Source organism: Bradysia coprophila, unplaced genomic scaffold, assembly GCF_014529535.1.
Source record: "Bradysia coprophila strain Holo2 unplaced genomic scaffold, BU_Bcop_v1 contig_350, whole genome shotgun sequence".
In the NCBI taxonomy this organism is placed as follows: Eukaryota; Metazoa; Arthropoda; class Insecta; order Diptera; family Sciaridae; genus Bradysia; species Bradysia coprophila.
The window spans coordinates 4,582,435-4,600,514 of record NW_023503608.1 but is presented as its reverse complement, the minus strand read 5'-3'; the positions used below and the strand labels follow the sequence as shown (position 1 = coordinate 4,600,514).

Sequence of the window (18,080 nt, the reverse complement as noted above, 5' to 3'; positions counted from 1 at the left end):
TCCCATTTTACAGTTATTTAATCAAACTTTACCTTTTCCAGAAAAAAATAGGAACAACACAAGCTTTCATTGAATCAACTGAATGAAGAAAATAATTGTAATCTTGATAATATAGTGTTCACTTCGTCAAACAACTATAAATAACGCAAATAGATAAAAATCGGTTATATTTCTTGCAAAATAAACTTGATTCAATTTAATTTCCTTTCTGGGAACACCTTTTCGTACAATTTAATCTTTGAAAACAAAAAAGTTTTTCTTTTATTTCCTTCATTGTACCAATTTTTTTCTTCTTCTCCTGATTCAGGTTACATCCTTTTAATCGTTAACCCATCAATCGTTATTCGTCCCTTTTCATACTTTATTCATTTTCTTCAGAAAAGTTCACGAGCCAAAAATGTAATTTTCCATCTTCGCAGACAAGAAAAAAAACAGTATTTTCCTTCATTCTTAATTGATTTTTGATCTTCTCTCACCTCTCACGACGTTCCTTCCATTCGGGGTGGGTTAGTCGAAACATTGCATAATACAGTATTATACTTCTGTTGTAGGGCTGAGGTGCTTTATATATATATATATATCCGAAACGCAATACTTGTGTTCAAATAAATATATTTTAGACTTCCTCCACGGGGAGTTTGTATTAAATAAGTTCGAATCAAACTAAATTGGAAACCAGATTTCGATTGTTCTTCAAATATGTACAATCCAAATATCGGTGTACATGTATATATGTATACAAAGCGTCCTATAACTCTACGCTGTTGTATACGAATATACAACAAGGATAAACTTTTTTTTTGAGAGAGAAAATACTAAGGGTATCTGATTATTCCCGACAAACAAGATAAGTTTATATGTGAGATTCTTAGGGCATATCATTGTTATTTTGCCGTATTTATATGTGAAAATAAATGTTAAAGCCTTGTGTGCATATGTATCTCGGTGTAAAATAACTTACAAAATGATAAAAAAAAACGGTTTATCATACTGGTATGGATTTTGGTGTAAAATGTTTAAATCTCTTTCAAGGATCTGGATGAAACCTTCAAGATGTTATGCCATTTTCTTCGTTGATCGCTCGTTTTTTTATTATATACGTAAATGTCTAGGTATTAATGGTCGAATTGGATTGTTTGTTTAGTTAAGAAAAGAACAATGCCCTTTGCGGGAAATGCTGGATTCAGATTTACAAGGTTAAGGTCAGTGAAAAGACGGTGGTTCGTTTAGAAATCGGATTTATGGAAGTTCGGTAAGTTTGTTTTGGTTTAGTTAAAGTAGAGGTTTCTGTGGTCTTTTCCTTCTTCTTCTCAAGGAGTCGTTTTTTCTGCTACTTTAGATTTAAAATGTATATGTGTGGTGTTGTCGATTAAAGGTTCAGAAGCAAATGTTGATTAGATTATATAAAATAAAGACATTATAGGAATGAAATGAACTTCTTTATCCCATATAGTGAAACAGTGAAATTCCGATTATCCATCAGGTCAATTCTCCAGAATTTTATAAAATTTCGAAGAAATTTAGCAGCCATCAAAATCAATTTTTAGAAACGCATAGAATTCTGGAGAACTGACGCTACTGACAATAGAAGTTTCACTGTAGTGGAAACTGCAGATAATTCAACTCAAGCAATTAATAAAAACAATGTTGGGGTGAACAATGCGCCACAAATGGTGAAAGTAGAACTATCTCGCTATTCAATTTGTGTACTATCGATGCAGTTTTGTTGAGCTCAGTCAATTACCGAGTTCTAATTTGATATTTTTTACTCGTCAGTTGACTTAAAGTGGTTTTAATGAAAATGTTCGCTGCATTCCTAGTCTATATTTCTATCTGTGAAGGAAAGTACCAACATAAACTATTGTTCTAATAAGCATTCCTTTCGCATAATCAATTTTAAAATGTACACCACAATAACTCGGACAACCAGCCAACATTCTCCCCCTTTTCATGGATTTGATTTTATTTCACAACATCAACAGATTTCAAAACTTTAATCAATTTACCTTTAGCTTGTTTATGTATACATCACGTGAAGTCTATTTTTGAGTCAATAAATTCTTATGCCAACTCTAATTTAACCTGAAGACGGAAATTTATCAAATTATTTCATTATAAACCTGAATGAATTTGCTGAATTCCATGTTCTTTGATCTTTCCCTCATGGGGTCTATGCCTTTATTAGGCTCTAGGACTTATTAACCCCGGACAAAATAACTCCGGACAAAATAACCCGGACAAAATAACCCCGGTCAAAATAACCCCGATCAGGTCAGGACAAAATAACCCCTGGACTAAATGATGACGACATTGAAGGGGGATACTCCCCCCTTCACCCCCCTCTGCGGGGGCTGCCGCCCCTCGACCCCGCTTTTTTATTTTTTTTTTATTTTCCACGGCCTGCGGCGCAGCATATAATCTATTAAATTATATCAATTATATACTTGAGTATATTCGAACATATCGACTATATACTCAAGTACATTCTAATATATCGACTATTAATTTGAATATATTGACTCTATACTCGAATATGTCTACTATCATCGAATATATGGACTACAACTATGTACTCGACTATATTCGAATATGTTGACTATATACTAGACTATCGTCGAATATGTCGACTAAGAACTAGACTATACTCGAATATATCGACTACATACTAGACTATCATCGAACATATCGACTATATACCCGATTACATTCGAATATACCGACTATATTCGCATATATCAAATATAAACGACTATGTTCGAATATATCAACTAAGTACTCCACTCCACTATATTCAAATATATCGACTAAGAACTAGACTATATTCGAATATATCGACTACGTACTAGACTATCATCGAACATATCGACTATATACCCGATTACATTCGAATATACCGACTATATTCGCATATATCAAATATAAACGACTATATTCGAATATGTCAACTAAGTACTCCACTCCACTATATTCGAATATATCGACTAAGAACTAGACTATATTCGAATATATCGACTACATACTAGTATGTATGTATCGCCTATATTCGCATATAGCAAACATGATCGATTATATTCGAATATATCGACTATATTCGCATATATCAAATATATTCGACAAGATACTCGAATATATTCGAATACATCCACTATGTACTCGACTATATTCGAACATATCGACCATGTACTCATGAATATTCGAATATATTGAGTGTATTGAAAATATTCGAGTAACTATATCGTTTTTTTTATTTGGGAGTTATTCTGTCCGGAGTTATTTTGTCCGGGTTATTTTGTCCGGGGTTATTTTGTCCAGGGGACATTATGTCCGGATTTATTTCGTCCGGGGTTATTTTGTCCGAACGCCCCTTTATTATACTTATATAATATACGCTTCGTTCGTCAAACTATGCATTGCGTAAGAGTCAGAGAAATTTCAATAAATATCTCGTTTCAAGAATGACGACGAGTTCGGTGAAAATATGCAGCCGGGAGAGTACATGAATGAGAATGTACGCGCGGATAGTTAGAAATTTCTTTTCGGAAAAGGAATTTGAAAACCATTTTTCGTATAAAAATTTCATACCAAGTAATGCAGTCGAAATATCTTTACAATATAAACTGTAGACGGCTGCAGGCCGATGTTCAATTTTGAATATGATGACATTTTTGGAACAATAGCCAAATATCGATCAATGCGAAATTGATTAAATATTTCTGAGAGAACGAAATGTACGTTAGAATATTGAAGAAAAGCGAAAAGGATATGATAATCATTTCTTGTGCAAACAGTTCCCTCTTGCATCATTCAAGCCCAATGTAACGTTACAAGCATTACATATTTATTTTCTCGTAGAATTTCGATTCCATTACATAATACAGAAATTTATCGACCATTTGATTACAGAAAGCTTTTTCCTTCAATCCAAAGTAGACATCGTCGACTTCCAACCATTTCAGATTTTTCGGTTAATTTAGTTTTATATGTTCCACTTGACGTTGATTTTTTTTGTTCATTCCGTTCTGCATACTTTCATAATAAAATTATGTGGGCGAGAGCGGCTACCATACCATCTACTTTTCCAGTTTATTGGCAAAAGTGTGTAGTTGTGTCAAGGGTGCCGCTTTAATGAAACTGTTGCATTCGTACGGTTCTCTGTAGGCGAATTTGATGAACTCGTTCCGTTTTATGGTCAGCATCATCGCTTTATTCAGGTATTTTTTGAGAATGTCTTTGACGAACGACATTTAATAACATTGAGTGCATCGCATCCCCCAGTGTTGTGTGGATATCATGCTAATAGAAAATTTCAATTTAGAAAAAAGGAAGCATGTGACATCTACTTAGGCACGAATTCAATTATGTGATTCACGGTATTTTTCCTTTTTGTTATACATTGTAGAATGCAGAGGATGATTGTAATTGTAGTTTGAAAACGTTTAATCGACTATGGATTTAAGTGCGCTGGATACCAATTAGTTCAGTCTAATCGAGATTCGAATGACGAATAGAGGAGATTACACACTTGTTTTTGAACTTTTTTGTTAGTTAGTCTGTCTTCGGCTCTAATATAACATGCAAAATAACAGTTTGGGAGCAATTACATTTGTGTAGTATGTTTACATGTTTAAGCGACATGCGAATTTAAAACCTCAAATCAACCGTTCAAAGTAGACAATACGTTGGGATGTCCCACGTTAAGTGGAAAATACAAAGTGAACAAACCATTTCAATGAAAATGTCCACATCGACGATTAAGTCTATTACTACTTTTGTTCACTAAACTCTTTTCTTAATATGTTCGCATTTGGTCTATAGACTGGTGATTGATTAAAAATCTATTACTTCTTTCTTTTGAACAATACATATTTCCCCACATTAAAGTATATTAAAGTATATTAAAGTATATTAAAGTATATTAAAGTATATTAAAGTTCACATTAACTGAAGGCAACAAGTGACGAAAAGTAGGATTTTCCATTGCCTTTATTGCGAAAAACGTTGTAAAGAACTCGTTGATAAATAAATATTAATTTTGTCATTACTGTCGATAACAGATGATTAGTCTTTTCTAAAAAGTAATAGTACATTACTTACCAATGGGGCAAATGGTGGAAATGGTACTTCTTGTGTGAAAACTGATCGAGGTGTAGACATACATACATTTCCACCATTTACCCCATTTCCAACTAAGGTATTGCATTGTACTTACGAGGTTCCAAGTTGTTATTTGACAATATATGATACCAACACTCGTATCATAATATACTATTAAATTTGAGCAGCACTCCATCTACTGCGTTCTTTTTTTTATTAAAAAAAAACTTGATTGAAAAACGTCATCTTATTAAACCTTAAAACTTTTTGCTTTTTTTTGAATAAAACTTTTGATGGCGGAAAGTTACTATAAAATAACATTTGAGCTTCCAATTTAAAACAAACTTTGATCGAAGTTCAAAGTACCAGGAAAAATACTCTACAAAATCCACCAGTCATTTATTTATGTTTATATTGTTGAATGTCTGAAACCGGACTGTAATTTTTACTAATTTAGTGGACATAATCCACAGAATCCCGAAAAGTCTCTATAAAAAATTAATGAACAAAAATCAATGTCCAGCTCATTCAAAATAGTCCTTAAACTCCGACACATTGACTGTAACTGAATATTAATACGTCTGTGACTATGCCATACATAAAGTAATAACATGTCAATCAACATCTTTAGATTTTTAACATTTATGAAGTTTAGAACGTTGGAGCGGTGTGTTGAAATATCAAATAGATGTGAGCATTAGAAATAAGGGTTCTGTGAAAACTAGAAATGTGCGTCGGCCGAATTTTGTTTGAGAGTTTCACAATAACCGCAAGAAAACGCAGAGCAGAAATATTGTACGAATTTCAGACAGATATTGAGCAACGAAGACATCTCGAAAGGACTAATGAGAAATTGCTCATTTCTGAAAACCTAACTGTCTAGTTTATGGTGATTTGACGCTTGCACAAGTTTTTAAAAATTAAAATAGAAAACGGATAGAAAACCATGCAACAAACTAACTAGCACACATTTATATAAATTCCAACACCTATCTCGTTTCTCTGCATTGAAATAGTTTCATATTCTGAAAGAATTTTTTCATTAAACCTTTTTTCAAATTCCTTTGGGACAGATGCATGTCGGAGTCTTCTGTTTCAATGATAACAAATGCGAATGTTTAGCCTTTTCATATGTGGACGAACTTTACTTCGAAACAGAACGACTAAAGCTCTCGGCACAGCTTCATATATTGTGTGAGGTTTTAATAGCGTGTTTCTATTACGTTCCTACTTAACTCACCGTCTAAAATTTATGATTTTAATTTAAAATTGAAATACCAATATTTCACTCACATGACAGCGACAACACATGTCGCACCAAGAGAAATTGCATCGCATAAAAAAGGAGAGTTTTTCCCGTTTTATTTTTCAAAATTATTTTTCAATAAAAAAATCCTTATATTTTCAATTTCGCATGGTTGCGTTGCGCTTCAATTGACAAACGCAATATAACGCGATGGGTGGAAAGGTTGGCGTATTTGGATATTTTTTTAGTTTTTATTTTTAATTTTCAATGAACCCTCACTGTTGTATATTTAGATGTGTGACACACGTTGCGGTAAATAGCCGTCACATTTTTTTTGTCTAAATAGACAGGTGAATCAAAATAAAAAATGCTTTTTCCCACAATATTGATGGCTTAACGCTCTATTTAACAGAACGGTGCGATTGAACAGCACGCTTTTTCAATATAATTGATCGTTGGGAATGAGTAAATATTTTGCTTTTACTCGTTTTTACTTATTCATATCGGTTAATTGAAAATATGACTTAAGCCCAGCGCGTATGCCCACAAACAATGAATAGTTATTTTTTTGTTTCATATTTCTCAAATGGAAACGTAATTAATAAACGCGCTATGCTGATGAATTGCATAATAAATGTAGATCGCACGTAAAAACGGTTTGTATTAAAATATCATTAATACTTCAACGATTTCAATTGGAAACCAAATGTTCCAATGCGTATATGTTATGTCCCGAAAATGAATGGAATGCAATGGATGAGTTCGATTTATTAATGCATTATACGATTTTGTTGGTCTATTACAATAAAATGAATATCAAATCCACATGTACACATGTTGCAATAATTTATTTAACGAATAAAATGTTACACCATAATATTGCACGACTTTTCAATATGACCAGACCATGTGTTTATGAGATTAATTAATCTTCAATAATGTTATCAAAATTGTCGTCGCATGCAAATTTAGGTGTATGCATGCATGCATGAACTAATGGCTTTTTTACGGGTTCGTTTGATTATATTTGGAAATTAATAAAAAAAAGTCAAATAAATGAGGATTAGGATCTCAAATCTATCAAATGTTTTGGTTTGTTTATTAAATGGGTGTAATCTGATTTGTAGCATATTTTTTTTAACAATAGAAAACCCAGCGGGTTAGTGGATCCTGAAGAGATACAGGTTCCCAGTGAACCATGAGTCGCAAAAAAAAACTACTCGACAGTTGCAGACTCAGGCACATATAACGTTAATTTTTTTAATGTTTAGTCTTAAGAAATAATTCGAATCAAACAATCCAGAAGGTATTTCAACGTAAATGGTGACTATACGTTTAGGGGGTGCAGAAACTCCTTCTTAGTTGGCAACGAATAGATTAACCTAGTGTTACCCACATTTTTGAAATTTTAATTCGCCAAATTTAGAGAAACTAGAGAAAATATTTCTCAATAATAAAATTGCAAACTTTTTCGTAACAACAAACGAATATATTCTGGAATTTAGATCTGGATGAGGAGATTTTTCTTTTTAAATATAACAAAATGCCAAAGAAAAATATTCAACCAACAACAACAGTGAATCTTTAATATTTCCAAGCGGAATTTAAATAACGTGAACATCATGATGGAGATGCTGTAATTATAACTTTCATTAAAAATCCTAAATTAAAAAAAAAAAACTCAAAATATTCAACACCAACTTCGTGTTAATATATTTTTTTCCTCATTCATTTCAGTACCCATCACATCAGTGCAAGGTGTTTTAGCCCGTCAAGCAATGCTCCCATGCGATATAACTCCATTGGAACGGGATGATGCCGTTTATATGGTGCTATGGTTTCGTGAAGGAGATGGAGAACCACTATACAGGTTTGTAAATATAATGCGTGTGCACAGACTGGTTTTGTAAAGTTTAATTGACGAATACCAGTCAAACTGTTGAACTGTTCCGAAAGTGGATGAAAATATTTTACACATTAAAAACTGGTTTGAGAATGGAGTTGTCCTTTTTTTGAATTTTTGGATTGCCTACCTAGGTATTATCGATAACGACTTAAGTAATAACCGACTAGTACTGACTAAAGTGGTTAAAGAGCAAAAAAAGTTCAATAAAATGAAGTAGGAGATTTTACAGTGGGTTTTTCTAGTTCGGAACATTTGTCGAGTTTTAAAAATCATCCATGTTCCTAGTCAACAAAGTGTATCCAGGTTATAATATTTTGGCACAAAATTTGAAAATCACTTAGCAAATTAAAACTTCACGCCAAAATATCATAAACTGGGAAGCACTTGACTAGTCAGTTGACTAGGAACATCGAGGATTTTCAAAACTCTGATAAAAACTCTGTAGATACAAATCTAGCAAGTTGCATGAAATCTTACATCAAATGAAGTAGTAAAACTATTCATATGATTACCGTCTTTAAAAGGTTAAAAATATTGAAGTAAAAGATTTTATACTAGACAAAATTTAGAACAAAAATATTAAAATTAAATCGCAATGCACTCGTCTGAACAGACAACTGTGAATGATGCTTATTTTCCATATGTCCAATATGTCCTACAATGGATCTTTCTAAGGCCCATACCTTCATAAAATTATTTCAGGCAACTGGTGACAACGATTATAATTTCTATGCAGTGCACAACACAGCTACAAACTGCTATACAATCTTAAACTAGACTGCTTCTTGTGATCATATCATTCGGTTTGTGGTAGTAATACTCTTATCAACTAAGGTCAAGAACTATAGATAGATATACTAAAAGAGTGGATAGGAAATTTTTCGTGAGGAACGAATTTCAGTTATTATTTTTTCTGAGAAGAGACACAACGACATGAAGCTTTATTTAATTTTGTTGTCGTTGATATTAATTTTTTCACTTTCACATTGTGATCGCTGCGTATTTGGTAGGGGAAACACAGAGATGTCCGTAACCTGTGATTTAGTGGGCTCTAAACCAGTTCATGTAATCAAAGACAAAAGTGTTAGCTGTGGACCAACGGAAACACTGACCGAGAACATCAATTCCATTTCTGTTCGGAACTGCGATTTCGACGAAATTAGTTTGTTTGAAAATCTCACAACGCTACTCCTTAGACGTTCCCACGACATGCCGATAACGTTACGAAAGGAGACATTCGTTGGAATGAATAACTTGGAGAAATTTATTGTTAAGAATGCTAAAGTGAACGTGCTGCCATCGGTTTTTTCTGATCTACCGAATATTGAATTAGTGGCTTTCGACAATAATAATAATTTGAAACTCAGTGAATCAGCATTCCATGGTGCCTACAAACTGAAACTGTTGTACATGTCATCGTTATATTTGAAATCGGCATCGATATCATCGTTGCCGGATGGATTCTTTCGTGATTTGAACAATTTGGAATGGTTGGAAATCAACAAATGCGATTTGGCAGATTTAAATGCCATCGATTTTACGGGATTGGAATCAGTGAAGTGGTTAGGTTTGAGTGAGAATGATATTTCAATTGTGACTGGAAATGCGTTCCACATTATGACGAATCTAAAATACTTAACTCTTAAACGTAATAAAATCAGTGACGTCGGTTCGATGTTATTCTCGAAATTACAAAATTTGGTTCATTTGAACTTGGAATATAACCGGATCGAGCAGCTAAAAACGACCACGTTCAGTGGATTGACCAATTTGAGATCAATAAATTTGCGTAACAATCGCATTCAACGCATCGAAGATGGAACATTTTCGAATTTGAACTATTTGAAGAAATTAGATTTGTCGTACAACAATCTTACCGCTCTCACCGAACACAGTTTCAATGGACTCACAAATTTACGGTATTTGGCGGTGCACCACAATTTAATATCGTCTATAAATGTCAATGCATTTACTGCGTTAACCAAATTGATCCAATTGGACCTCAGCAATCAACAGGGACAGTTAGCGGTTGATTTGAATGCATTTCCACAATTCGTTGATTTGACTACGAAAACTGTGATTTATACGCCAATACCACAACCGGACGATTTTGAAAAGCGCGAACTACAGTGGCTAGAAAACTTGCCGATTGGGGACGACACGAACAAGATTTATTCGGATTTTTTCGGAAATTTCACTTTAAAGCGACATCAAGACGAACTCGATGTGAACGATTTATCACAAGCAATAAGGTATCAATGGATAATTTTGGGCAACTTGAATTTGGCTAATATTGAAATAACTTCAGTGAACGTGGAGAAGAGGCTATGAACGACGCCATATTTCGATTTTCCTTTCTTTGTTATTTAAAATGAAATAAATTCTAAATTTTATCTGCAATAAAATCAACCCAGGAGTCGAACTTTACTACAGTTTGTTCATTTCATTTTTACATAGTTTCTAAAGATTGTCGATATGTCAGAGTTTTTAATGTACCCAGTCAATTAAGTTCTTCCCAAATTGCGCAATATTTGAATTCGCGATAGAAATTTTAAATTTTGCGCCAAAAATTCATAATTTGGGAAGAACTTAATTGACTGGGTACATTTAAAACTCTGACATATCTAAAACTGTGTAAAAATGACATGAACAAACTGTACTTCTCGTACCACATCGTAGAATTAGTTGACGAAAAAGTAGTAGCAGACCTATTGTCTAGCATCTTTTAGCCATAGTACATAAACAGAGGAAGAAGCGCGTATGACCATTTTTTTTGGGTGCGGCTCAGCAGAGTTTCTGTGGTGAGATGGCAATTTTAAAAACTTTAGAAACTTCATTCGCCACAATGACAGTTGAGAAGTTTTGTTGACAAAACGTTTTTCCGTAAACTTGTTGATAACGGGCATGGAAATAATGTTTTCTTCACGATAAACAAGTCAAAACTTCCCGCTATCCGAAAATTATAACCAAAATTTCGCGGTGATCTGCAATAAACTTCCCGGTAGCGTCAATGATTTCTCTGACCTTTTCATGAGGACTCCAGTGCTAATCTTGGTGTGAATGTAGTTATTTTAATGTTGTAATCTTTTCAGGATTTTCTAATTTTGACTATGGCACTCTTCAATTTGTATTAGAATGTTTGGCGTAGGGTAATCTGGCACACCATACAAATTGATGGCCTCTAAAGGGCACAGTCTTGACTTTTCGTTACATGTAGTAAAAGGACGCATACTATGCATGATCGCGTGTGTCAGATTGCCCGAATATTTTTGAGAATGTAATGGAATTTTCAAGAATTAGGTTCAATTTTTGATTGCTTTCGCAGCATCCAATGTAATCTATTATTATTACACCCTAGTAATGAAGAAATTTTCGTACAAAATATTTTTGTTGCACACATTTTTGTAAGAAAAAGAAAAAAAAAAGTATACGAACTAAGTTGATATGCCAATAATTCACACCATTTTCCGACGAAAAGAGTACAAAAACGATCATTGATGGGTAGATAAAAGTATAAGAATGAATTTCCATTATTACGGACCTCATCATAAGGTCTTACTTGGTTAGCATTCTAAAGTTTTAATTGTTCCACATGTTGCAACAAAAGAAGCGTAGAGAGAGGCGTTTCCAAGAGAAAAACTTAAACAGGGGTTGGGAATTGCCTTATAGTCTGATATACGCTGATATAAACTGCGTAAAATTTTCCAGCATAATTTGTCGGGTGATATCCATAGAATACGTCGGTTGACCTGAGGATTCCTCAGTGAGGAAGCGCTTTAATTTTTTTGTTTAAGTACTCTCATTGATTAAATTGTTGTATGTTGATTGAAACTTGCTACTCTGACATTTTGAAACGCCGCCTATGACACTAAGCTAACACTTGACTAAAAACGATGGCCCCACTTTTTCAAGTAAGGACGACGCGGATACAGAGTTTTCATCGAAAATACAATCGCTAAACCGAACTGGTGTGCATACGTTATTTTGCACCAGCTGGTCACATTCAATTCCAAATGGGACCAGCTGGTGCAAAATAACGTATGCACACCAGTTCGGTTTAGCGATTGTATGTTATTTTTTCGCACAAATTTAGGCTACAATTGAGCGTTGTGTCGATTCGTCTTAAATTCGCAAAAAAAGAAAACAACAATAAACCACACAGCTGACCTGTGAAATTTCACGTTATATAACGAAAAGTTAATACGATAATTCCTTTCATTTTTCTTATACTCGATTATACGCTAGCATATCCAGCATATCTGAATTCTGAATATATTGCGTATAAATAACATAACTTTGACAACTGTCATCTGAAAATAATTAAATTTTACCTTGAAGGTCAAACAAACTGCCGGTGTGTAGCGAACGATCTCAGGAACCGAACAACGTAGTTAGTTTTTCAATCAAGTTTTTCAATATCTGCCGAGCGATAGGGTACGGGCACCAGTATTCGGCCACCACCCAGCTATCGGCCACTTCAGACTTTACGAATTAATAAAACAATTAAATCAATTAATAAATTAATTAAAATTATTTTCTCCAGCAAATGTATCGCATTAAGATTATTTGTGTATAGTTATCGGTCCTAATAATTATTTTAAAGTTTCTTAATTGCTGTTGCAAAGTATTCATGCCACCAAACAGAACAAAAGTAAACGCTTTTATTAAGCAATCAAAGAATTATAGTGCACTACTTGAGGAAGTATTTTTCGCATAAAATTTAGTTTTTCTGTGCGGCTATGTGTTTTAATCAATTAATTAAGGATTATTTCATTGATTAATGATTTTGATCATTTTTCACACTCCGTTAAATCCACGTAATTTGTTTGTGGCCGAAAATAGGGTACATGTTTTCTCTACAAAAACTAGTTATCGGCCACATTTTATTTCACATTTAATTCACTTTGGATTCATTGTTTTTGCGGTTTTTACTCGATATTTAATTAGTTTTGAACCTCAAATATCACTAAACATCAACGGATACTCGAAAAAAGTAAAATTCGCTGAATTATTAGCCATCCAAGGTGATGTAAAAATTGTAAACAAACTCACGATACATCCAACGTGTTTCCTTATGTTTCATTATGTATTGTGTGTGTTCGTGTATGAAAAAACGGCTCATCATTTCATTGCAAAAACGTTTCGATAAACTAGTTAAATCAATGCTATTTGGTGATTTTCATCATTAATATTAGGTAATTAGTCACAAGAAAGTGTTTTAACTGTGAAAATAATTATTTTATCAATGAAAATTAATAACATTAGACGCTTGACAGATGTGGCCGATAACTAGATCCGAATAGCCGAACACTGAAAATTGTGGCCGATAACTAGAGAATTTGTGTTTTTCGACTTTGAGATTTAATTAAAAATATTAAATAATTTATTAAATATCCGTAATTATCATTAAAAAAATCTTAATTAAATGCTAAATCCAATTAAAATTCAAGAGACAGATATTTGTTTTAAAGATATTTGTAATAAAATCAGTAAAGCAAACTACAATTCTTATTCGGCCGAATACTGGTGTCGGTACCCTACTACTTTGAAATCGTGTATACGCAAAAAAACTTTTTCCAAAGTCTTATCGCTCATCAGATATTCGTCCAATTGAAAAACTAATTACGTTGCCGGGCTCCTGAGATTAAACTGTAATAATGTCAACGGCGATGCATTGATTGAGATGTTTGCGAAGGGTTTTCAACTTTGAATTCGTTGTAATAAGAAAGTTTTTGAAAATTTTAATTTTTTGTTGAACTAATGAATAGAATTGGAATCGTTTTTTTTTCGTCGACATAAAATTGGCTGCACAAATTCAATTGCAGCTTAGCAATTGTATAATTTTTCATTCCGAAAGTTCCGATTCTACGTTTTCTTCGACAGTTTAAAATAAAAAAAAATAGTAATTTGATGTTTACAAATTTCAAATGCAGAAAGTCATACCGTAGGTCATTAATAGTACATTTACTTAATAATTGGGTAAATGATGAAAATTGTACTATTTGTGTGAAATCGTAGCCGAGGTCGGTAAACACACAAGAAGTACCATTTCCATCATTTGCTCGAGGTAAAGTTTTGGCTCCGTGACGTAATGTTAACTTCACCAATTCTGTAACGCAATTACGCCTAGGCGTTATTCTGATTAATTTAATAAAAAATTCAATTGTGCTGACTCAATACATCTTGACATGAGTTCCGTGGCTGAAGTCAACTTTTTATTTGACCTTATTAATATACAATTTACCGAAGAACTCATATGATCTCCCTGACGAGACACCGAGTGTACTGTTTCCACATAACATTCAGGGAATTTTTAATGGAAGTGAAATAGTGAGTTTTAAGATCAGCGCGACGCATCAGTGTCTCTCGGTACTCTAGGGAAAGACTTGTTTATTTTATTTTCGTTATCGACTACGTGTTTAAACTTACATGTGTCCTCATAGCGAACACTTGATGTTCTTTCATACATGGTATGTATAGTCATAAACACCTTCAATTCAAAGTCGTAGCTTTAAAAGTTGAAGTGATTGTCTAAATAGTATGTATCATTGCCCAAGTTGACCATGACTCGTTCCCATTTACGCAAACTTACTTGGAACATCGGGGCTATTCGAGGGTTGGAATATATTTACATTTTTAAAGAATTACTATTTTCTTAAATACAAATGCAACTTGCTGGCACATCGATAATAAAAGGACTGTAATATAAGTTTAAGGGAAATATTGACCGCGAAACGATCGAAATTTTTTGTATATTCATGATTTCCATGATATAAACTTTGGACTTAAGACTTACGACTTATACATGATAAAAAATGACGTATGACTTTACTGAAAAGCTGCTTCGCTCCTAGATTTATAAATGTAGCGAAGATATGTTAAACCAGAAATCATATAAAATCATAGGTGTTCTCCAAAAAGTTTCCTGTTCTCCTAGGATGCTATGTAAAATTTCTGACCCACGCCGTGCATTGATGGGTGCGTGGACCCTTAATATGGTGACTATTCATTTGTTTTATTACCAGTTGCTTGACGAACAAGAAAAAGTAACAAGAAGAATTTGCTGGAATAGTAAATATGGGTCTAGCCTATTAAGAGGTTCTCATTGCAAAGGGGTTCAATTTAACCTTTCTTAAACGAATCAAAAAATTTAGCATCAAGTATTGAGCTTTACTTTGAACACAGAAATTAATTCACGCATGAACCTATTGCAACTTATAAAATTCGTCAATAGAATCACTAGATATCTTTGACAGCCTTATCTCATCTGATGACAGTAAAACCGTCGCGTTTATGCAACCCATCCATTATTTTACAAGAAATAATGAAAATGCAACTACAAACAGTCGCTAAACGACAACAATGTCAACGGTAATATATGGAGTGATACGCTTTCAAACTGCTCTTATATTTCGGGTAGCGTTGATAAAAGACAATTTTCAAATAAAAGATAAAATAAAATATAAGTTATATTTCGTGTTGATAAACTTTTAATAATTTCTTCTTCTTCTTCTTCGGTTTTTCTCCCTTTCGGTGGTCGCAGTACGAAAGACATAACGTAAAACTATTCGCTCACTCTTAACCCAAATAATTCAACTCGAGCATCAAACTTTTTATTAAGTTCTTTACGCCAATGAAATGTATAATGCACGTTGGATATTAGATAGTCGTTCACTAAATAGTTTTTTGAACTACGAAAAAAGACTCAGAACTTTGGTAAATTTTACAAAAACTTTTTCGAGTATATCTTATTTCCCGAGCACTAAACTATTACCTATTTTTAGCTATATATTAACCCACATTTCCAATTCAATCCTCTTCCACAGTTTCGATGTAAGAGGGCGTCAATTTGGTCAAGCAAAACTTTGGTCGTCACCGACTGTGTTCGGATCGAGAGCTTATTTTAGCACCGCAAATCATCCAGCACAGCTAAAAGTGGACAATATACGATTGTCCGACGAAGGAATGTATCGATGCCGTGTTGATTTTCGTAATTCACCGACACGGAACTTGAAAATTAACCTAACTGTAATTGGTAAGTAGACATCATTGTTTTTATACATATCAATTTGAAACAAGCTCCGACAAGATGGTATGTTATTATGACACACCGAGAGCCTTTGACTGCAACCCTTTGAATCCTCGGATCAATACACCTTATGGTTGTATTGGTGTGTACGAAATACATCTGTGCAATCAAGTGCTTCATTTTATGCTATCTAAGTCGTTTCAATTAATTTAATCTCAACAACTACACATTAAGTGATCAAATTGGTTTTCAGTGCCTTACCACTTGCAATAATGCAGTTGGTAAAATTCAAGTGAATACTGGGGTTTATAACGCTTTACATTGCAAATTATTGTCTGTAGTCTTGTGTTAAAATGTGTAAATTGTGTTCACGAAGCACAATATTCATTGTCTGTAGTGCATGTGGAAATATCTGGATCGATTGGAATGGGACGTTTAGTTCCACAGACGCAATGCGATTAGGTACAATGTAAATGAGCTCAGTGTGAAATGCAAGTCATCCAGCCGAACTGTGAGATATTCGCTTGTGTATTCAACCACAAAAGGTCATTTAAGAAAAGGTCAGAAATGAAGTGATTGTTTTATCCGTAAGTTAACTGCAAATCGGTAGATATTTTTAGGAATGAAATTGTATACCATTGAATTGACATTTTTCAACAGAGTAAGACTAAAACCGACATATGAAATAGTCGAAACTAATTACCTTTGGATTTCGAGCATATTGTGCCAACCGAAAACCTACGTATATGCTGATTGTTCAGCAAAATAATGTAATAGCTTCAGTATCGGATCTATTACTTCATTTGATCTTAGTGCTTTCAAGAGATTGATTTCAAATCTTTTACTTCATTCCGTTGAACATTTTGGTATATGGAAGACAGCATTAGTCACAGCTTGTCGTTTATTTCTGATATCCTTATACAGATGATAGCCGTCCGTAACTTGATTTATTTGTCTTTATCTGAATGTCACTTCTTGCTTACACTTACACATGTAGCATGTAGCGTACAGCATCGGTCAGCTTGTCAGTGCTCCATAGATTGAAAATAGGTTGTATGAAATATTGTAGGATAATTGCAATTTAATGACGAGGAAATGCAGCCAAGTATGGTCTGATGATTCAGTTATGTTCTTCATATACGAGCATTCAATATTCCTTCCACAAAAATTATATTCCCGAGAAGACAAATTTTCATAAACAAGTTTTGGGAATAGTTATTAAAAGTCGAAAAGTGATTCATTTCTTGTCGATCACATACACGCATTCAATTTCTTTTCCACAAACAGAATTAATTCATAAAAAATTTCCTCAAAAAAAAAACTTCATTTTACAGTTCAACGCTGGCATAATTATATAAAAGTTCTTTAGTGGAATTATTGATGCGATTACCTGGAAACTTATCGTATTCCTATCTATTTTTTGGTTTGAACTACTTTTCCACTTTTGCTCAACACAAACTCATCCTTTTGATAACGAAAATTGGATTTAAAATAAGTTTACACTTCAAAGTTCATTTAATAACTTGGCTTTTCTTTCCCTCTGCAAGGTTCCTCTTTACGAACATATTAAATCGTTGCCATGTTTATATCCTAATACTTTTTCATATATTTTTACATCCATTTTTCTCTCAAGTAGATTGCCATACACACACTCGCACAGACCAAAAAAAATTCTCTTCAGAGTAGATTACAAAAAAAAAAAAATTCCAACATTCTTTTAAGCAATTTTTTATAAGCATAATAACACCGTGCATGAATATTATAAAACTGGAATCTTTGTTGAATTTCTTCATTCGACTTTATTT

General features: G+C 33.4%; 2 protein-coding genes across 2 annotated transcripts in view; both read left to right on the top strand.

Moving 5' to 3' along the window:
• LOC119080356 (hemicentin-1-like) overlaps positions 1-18,080 on the top strand; it is a 259,563-nt gene that overhangs the window by 147,074 nt on the left and 94,409 nt on the right. The window contains exons 3-4 of the mRNA XM_037188657.1: positions 8,078-8,210; positions 16,073-16,281. Of these exons, the coding sequence (XP_037044552.1) occupies positions 8,078-8,210; positions 16,073-16,281 (342 nt within the window). The remainder of the gene's footprint in view (positions 1-8,077; positions 8,211-16,072; positions 16,282-18,080) is intronic.
• On the top strand, positions 9,149-10,671 carry LOC119080357 (leucine-rich repeat-containing protein 15-like). Its single transcript, XM_037188658.1, has one exon. The coding sequence runs from the start codon at positions 9,180-9,182 to the stop codon at positions 10,575-10,577; it is 1,398 nt and encodes a 465-aa protein (XP_037044553.1). The 5' UTR covers positions 9,149-9,179; the 3' UTR covers positions 10,578-10,671.